The sequence below is a fragment of the Cynoglossus semilaevis genome, chromosome 4 (assembly GCF_000523025.1).
Source record: "Cynoglossus semilaevis isolate Cse_v1.0 chromosome 4, Cse_v1.0, whole genome shotgun sequence".
Lineage (NCBI taxonomy): Eukaryota > Metazoa > Chordata > Actinopteri > Pleuronectiformes > Cynoglossidae > Cynoglossus > Cynoglossus semilaevis.
Genome location: NC_024310.1, coordinates 19,684,807 through 19,691,745, shown reverse-complemented (window position 1 = coordinate 19,691,745; position 6,939 = coordinate 19,684,807). Strand labels below are relative to the sequence as shown.

The 6,939-nt window shown below is 41.4% G+C and overlaps 1 protein-coding gene across 1 annotated transcript in view; it reads left to right on the top strand.

Moving 5' to 3' along the window:
- The window catches only part of hip1 (huntingtin interacting protein 1), a 48,831-nt gene that overhangs the window by 30,478 nt on the left and 11,414 nt on the right, over positions 1-6,939 (top strand). Inside the window, 11 exon segments of the mRNA XM_025054938.1 lie at positions 1,147-1,367; positions 1,635-1,732; positions 1,832-1,904; positions 1,999-2,182; positions 2,632-2,720; positions 2,831-2,947; positions 3,404-3,505; positions 5,243-5,437; positions 5,842-5,989; positions 6,295-6,381; positions 6,483-6,590. Of these exon segments, the coding sequence (XP_024910706.1) occupies positions 1,147-1,367; positions 1,635-1,732; positions 1,832-1,904; positions 1,999-2,182; positions 2,632-2,720; positions 2,831-2,947; positions 3,404-3,505; positions 5,243-5,437; positions 5,842-5,989; positions 6,295-6,381; positions 6,483-6,590 (1,422 nt within the window).

Here is a 6,939-nt window from a genome sequence, read left to right as displayed (position 1 = left end):
CCAAACCTTCCTGTGGGTGGTGAGTCCACTGGAAGGTACCAACCGCCCTAACCGGGATTCGAACTTGCCCAGGAGGTGAACCCTGGGGTTCCACACCAATGACAGAGACATTGCCTCTGGGCCAAAGCGCCACCATATTATATATATTTCATATTATATATTATATTTATATATATATATAATATATATATAAATATATATATTTATATTTATTTTTTATATATTTATATATATATATATACTGTATATATAAATATAAATAAAACAGTGTCAGTAGGTAATTGTAATGGTAATACGTAGTGCAGCAATATGGAGGTCATACAAAGTCCAAAAAGTATTGAAGCTCACAAGCCTTTGAGATTGTAAGGAACCATTGTGTTGAATGCGGAACTATAGTCAGGGCACAACATCCGCACATAGTTCCCGTTGCCGTCCAAGTGGGTCAGTGTGGAGTGTAGAACTTAGGAGAGACATTTAGGAGAGTTTTACAACTTCTGGGGCGTTTTTGGTTATTTTATATTTTGGGATTTTTTTATGAAAACCATCTGGGATGGTCATTTTGTGTCAGGTTTTCCAAATAAAACTAAAAACTTTTCTTTGGTAATTTCAGTTGAAATTATATACATTGTTAAATATTTTGATGCATTTTGAGTTGTTTTTAGACATTTAAAAAAAAATCATGAAATCCATATTAATATTAAAATGTCACGTTTTATCATAAATATGGTGCAAATTATACACATGCTTACATATTTTATAGGATGTGAGGCCTTTTGTACTGTTTTGGAGATTTTTGTGTTTCTGTGTAGTTTTTTATAAACTAATGTTTTTTGTGTGTTTTTAAACATGAAATATACACATGGTATGTATTTTAGAACCTTTTACTGCATTTTGAGGCATATTTGGAATTTTTTTTTTGTAGCCAAGGTGGTGGTTTTTTGTCAAGAATTTTTGTGGGATCAACACACGCATTTGTATGCGTTTTCTGTCATTTTTACTTTTTGGTCATTTTGTCTTTGTTTGCTTGTTTGTTCAACCCTAAATATGTGTCAATTGAATTCACTTTTTACAAATTCCTTTCAAATTATTACCTGTTGTCAGGTAGAGTCATTTTTATTTTTAGGATCCAAATTCGGAAAACAAGAGTCTCAGCTCACATCCAAATTACACGTAACATGCGTTGAAATGAGCTGGCTTAAATTCAGTTGTATCACTTCCTCCAGAACCCTCCTAACTTCCTACGAGCGTCAGCACTGTCGGAGCACATCAGCCCTGTGGTCGTGATTCCAACTGAGTCTTCATCCCCTGAGTCTGAACACATGACAGAGACAGACGACCTGGTGGACACGGATGTCACCCAACTGCCGGTAACTACACCGTTCTACGTTCTCTCTAAGTGGTACTAAAATTCTCAAATAAGACAGAAACTGTACATAAACAGATAGATAGATGTATTTATATCAACTTTTTTATTTAACTGAATAACTGATAAGTGATGATGTTCGTTCAAAATGCAACAATAATTCACTTTGTTTTACACTTAAATATAATTGGCGTAACTATAATTTGTAGTAGTATTTCTAGCTTTCCATAAGCATCCTTGCATTTTCTTTTTATTTCCATCTGTCTTTCAGGCTCCTGTAGAGACAAAGTTCGACAACTTGTTTGGAACCTCGGCTGCTGCAGATCCGTTCAACTTCAACAATCAGAACGGCATGCGTAACGATGACAAGTAAAAACTCACTGTCGTCTCGCGCTGACCTCGTTTTTCTCTTCAGGTTGAAAATCAGGTTGTTGTTTTTACTAAATTCAATCTCTGTTCCCGTTTCAGAGACCGACTGATTGAACAGTTGACCAAGGAAATCCAGTCCTTAAAAGAAGAGCTTGACTCCTTCAGACTAGAGGTAAAGATCTGAAAAATATGGGGTTTTTGACCAGTCATTTGATCTCCTCTGTCCTGACTCTCTTCTACTTACCGTGTTCTCTGTCCTTCACCAGAGTGGCCGTTTGTGTCAGGTGCTCCGGGGGCGTGTTAATGAGCTCGAAGCGGAACTTGCTGAGCAGAGCCACCTGAGGCTGCAGGCTATGGGGGAGAGCGAGTTCCTGAAGGCAGAGCTGGACGACCTGAGGAGGGTCAGGGAGGACACGGAAAAAGAGCAGAGGAGCCTGACGGAGATCGAGAGTAAATCGTTTTTCATTGTTTTTCAACGACTTTCTACTGACTATAAGTCGCTCAGGAATACAGGTCGCTCCATCCAAAGTAACACCAGTGCCCTATGGTGGCCGTGAGTGTGAAAACAACCAAGATGTAAATTTTCAGTGGAACAGGAGCGGTAGGTACTGGTATACAAGCATAGAGTGCCCTCTAGCGGCTGTCAGTGTGAAAATAACAAAACATGAATAATATTTTTAAGTCCTGAGCACCTGGAGTATAAGTCGCAAACCCAAAAAAAAGAGCAACTTACAGTACGGAAAATACAGTAATAAAGAAAGTGTCAGATCAAAGTAAAGTATGGAAAAGAAGCTCAATATTGAGTCTGGTAAATGAAGCAAACCAATAATGTTTCCACACCATGTTGATGCTCCTTCCTTAACCAAAGATTGTCTTTGTCTCACCGTCTGTCCCGCCAGAAAAAGCTCAGGCCAATGAGCAGCGTTACACCAAACTGAAGGAGAAGTACACAGAGTTGGTTCAGAGCCATGCAGACCTGCTCAGGAAGGCAAGAAACGACCCTTTTTTAACTGTATCTTTACAGGGGAAAAAAAGGGACCTTTTTTTTTTCTTACAAATGTATATCTATGTTCTGTGTCCTTTTGTGCATGTGTGTAGAACGCAGAAGTGACGCGGCAGATAACGGTGGCTCGATCAGCACAGGATGAGGTGGAGGCGGTGAGGAAGGAGATGCAGGAGAAAGTGAAAGCAGCTCAGGATGCTGCAGGCAGACAGGTAAAACATTAGTTGCCAGTTTTTTTTTTTTTGGCTCGGAAGGATGCAGCTCCTAGTCCAGACGTGGGCAAACTATTTGACTTTGACTGTATTTGACTGTGTCCGGGCCACAAGGGGTCCTAAAATTGAACAGGGGGCCGGGTCAGGAGCAGATAGATGGAGCGTTCCAGTGAACTTAATCAGATAAATGATATGTAAAAGTCATACAGGCTAAAATGCTCAATTGCTTTGATCTTTTTGTTATGCCATCTATTGGAGAAATATAGGCATTACAGGGAAAATGCAGATAATATAAATAGCCATAGCCATTACAGAGCTTTACGTTTGATTTCCTGGCAGTCTCTTACCATCAATTACTACTGTTAGTTCTTTGAACAGAGTAACTTATCCAAACGTAGTTACCCAGATACATTTTCTAAATGTTTGAAATCAAATCTGGACTTTTCGCCCCCCCAGGAGAGGCAGCAGCTGGAGAGTCTACAGGAGCTTCAGAGGGAGCTGGTATCAAGCCGGGCAGAACTGGACTCCCTAAAAACGACCGCAGCTTCATCACAGCAGGTCTCTCACTTCTCTGCATAATTCTCCAGTCCATCCTCATTTTGAGGGTGAATTACTAATGGGTACCAGTGGTGCTTATTCATTTATTTGGGAAAGATATTTCAGGATAAAGTGGATAAAATGTAGTAGTTGCAAGACCACGAAACGGGAAAACATTGCGAAGTAGAGGCGGGATAGTTATTATAGTATTGACATATTTATTTAAATATATACATATATATTTACTAGTGATGCACTGATGTTAAAATTCTTGGCCAACGACCACTGAAAGAAATGATTATGTCATTTTTCAGTACCATTGCATTTATGGCTATCAAGGCACTGCAATTGCATAAATTAATATTAGTGTTATTTTAATGAACAAATGTCTTTTGCATTAATTTGTGCTTTTATTCTTTGCATGAAACAAATCATTTGTACTCGGTGTCGGTTTTTGAGATTCGACTGTGACGATCTTGAGCATCAACACTACTCTGTTGATGTCGAGCAGTTTTTTTTCAGGAATAAATAGCAGCGGATGTTTGCTCTTGTAGACACGGGCTGATCTTCTGCTGATAAATCTCTGTTCCCAGATGACGTGTTGCGCTATTTGAAATGTCTGCTCATCTAACTCTCCTCATTTTTTTTTTTTACCCCCGGTGCCAAAACTATCGTCCTCACAGTCGACTCGTCTGCAGCAGAAACATCACTTTTTACACTTTAGACAAAAAATGACTTGTAAACCCTTTTATCCGACATCTTGAGTTGTAGTGCAGTTGTACACTGCCTGGCCGAAAAAAAAAAAGTCGCCACCTGGATTTAACGAAGCAAATAGGTAGGAGCCTCCTATTGGATAATGAACTTCATTAGCCCATAAAAACCCATTAATTAGCCACAGCATTGTTTAAGCTGCAGGGTTCAAAGGGTTCAAAATAGACCAGAAATTACGGTACTTCAAATATAGAGTATTTTCCTGTGAGAAATGAACACAAAACATGACCATAAATATATAAAAAGATTCATAAAAATAATAAAAATAATAAACGTTCAAACCCTTTACGGCACTCTGACAGATTCCGACGCCATTTCCTTCCGATTTCACCCGTTTTCCCCCTGCATATTTCCTCATACCTCATCTCCTTGTCTCAGCCTCCCACTGCTGTAATGCTATTTCTGCAGCTCCTACATATCAGCCCCATCACTTTTCCTACCCTCCTCCATGTCTCCAACGTCAAAAGACCTCCTACTTTCCACTTTACAAAGAAGCCTGCTTGCTATCGTTCCGTCTTATTTTCGTTTTCTCCCAGCTCTCCTCCACTCCTATCATTCAAATTCCCTTCTCTATTTGACCATTATGGCTTCTCTCCCTCTTATGAAGTAATTTTTTCATTTCACAACCCATGAATAAGCAGGACATGCTTCTCCACCTCTTCTGCCAAAAAAAAAAAAAAAAAAGACTGGTTGTTGCATTGCAGCCAAGTTCGCAGAATTCCTTTGGTTATGAACTTTCCCCTCAGCCCAAATCTCTTGTGTGAATTTCCACAAACGTAGACCAAGGTAGAATTGTTAGACTGGGTGGTTGAAGTGTGTTACTGCATCCTACCACATCCTGACAGCGACGCCGTGTCCCGACCGCGTCCTCCTCCCTTTGTTTCTCTTAAATACATTTAGCCACTGTCTCCTTCCTCATCTTTATTGCCTCCTTTATTCCTCTCTCTCTCTCTCTCTCTCTCTCTCTCCTTTGTTCCCTCTGTTCAGTCAAGTGAAGCGCTCAGCACCGAGCTTGCCGCCATGCATTCGGAGAAGGCCGAGCTTGTGAAGTCTTTGTCCAAGGTGGAGGCGGAGCTGGTGGCCCAGGGAGAGGAGCTAGAACGGGCCCAGACCTCACTCACGGCGGAGAGGGAATGCGGCGTGAAGGCGGCGGAGTTGCTGCAGAATCAGCTGAACGAGAAGGTTAACGAGTTTTATCTACGGAGCTGTTGATGAATGAATTAAAAATATAATTTCATGCGGAATCCAAATCATTTAGGTCTCATTCTTAAATTGGCTTCGATGCTTCCGTTTTATACTGTTACGGGAGGGCATTCAAGCATTTGAAAGCAATGGCAACATTGAGTTATTGAGTTATTTTTTTATTTTTACAGCTATTTAACCTCTGCATATTTAAAATGCCGGTTCAAAAGACATCCTCATCCAGTGGTAGATTTGCCTCTGTCCCAACTTTTGTATCTATCTGATACAATCAGTGTCATGTTCAAAAGACTGGACTCGCTCAATACAATCAGTGTCATGTTCAAAAGACTTGACTCACTCAATGTATGTGTGTTTGTGTGTGTGCGTGTGTGTGTGTGTCACAGGAGAGCAGAGAACAGGAATTGGAGAGACAGCTGTTAGCATCTCGCTGGTCCACTCTGCAGGGAGCGGTGGAAGAGGGGGAGAGGATCATCCGAGACTCGCTGGCTCAGATCGACGACCCTGCACACATTAGCTGCACCAGCTCTGCAGGTCAGACTACAGTACGGTGGTTCCCAAAGTAATGGATGGAGCTAATGCAAAAGAAAAGGCACAGCGGTAGACAAGTTCATTGATATGAACATTTAATTCCGTATGTGTTCATCGAAAACGGTAGTTTCGTATTATTTACACTGTTAAAAGTTAAAAGTTCAAAAAGTGGAGTTTTTGACATAAAGGCTGCAACTGTGGATGAAGATGCACCACTGGTACACAGAAATGCCTGCAATGCTGGCCAGACACTGACCGCTGCTGGGTGCGGGCAGGTTTTTAAACTGTCGCCGGGTTCGTTTCTGCAGACTACCTAGCATCTAGATGTCGGGCTTCCTTGGACTGTTTGGATCGTCTGCAGTCAGCTAAAGAGGCCTTCGTGAAGGACGGTGCAGGTTTGTGGAAGGACCGGTCGATTTAGTTCTAATTTTCCCGATCGCTCGGTTTATAATCATTTGATTGAACACGGTTTCTTGAACTGTTTGTCTTTGTCCAGATGTGTCAGAGCTGCTGCGAGTGCTGACACAGTATGGTCACATGGTGGGAGACAGCATCGTTCAGGGTAGCGCCTCTTCCCACATGGTGCCTGTGGAGCAGGCTGATGGTAGGAGTCTATGTGTGTGTGTGTGTGTGTGTTCATTCGTTTTCTTTATTCCTGTAACTCTTATACACTATATGACCAAAAGTATCCGCTCACCTGCCTTGACTCCTACTATGAACTGAAGTGCCATCCCATACCTAACCCAGAGTTTAATATGATGTTGGTCCACCTGCAAGGTATTACAGCTTCAACTCTTCTGGGAAGACTGTCCACAAGGTTGAGGAGAGTGTATATAGGAATTTTTGACCATTCTTCCAAAAGCGCATTGGTGAGGTCACACACTGATGTTGGTCGAGAAGGCCTGGCTCTCAGTCTCCGCTCTAATTCATCCCAAAGGTGTTCTATCGGGTTC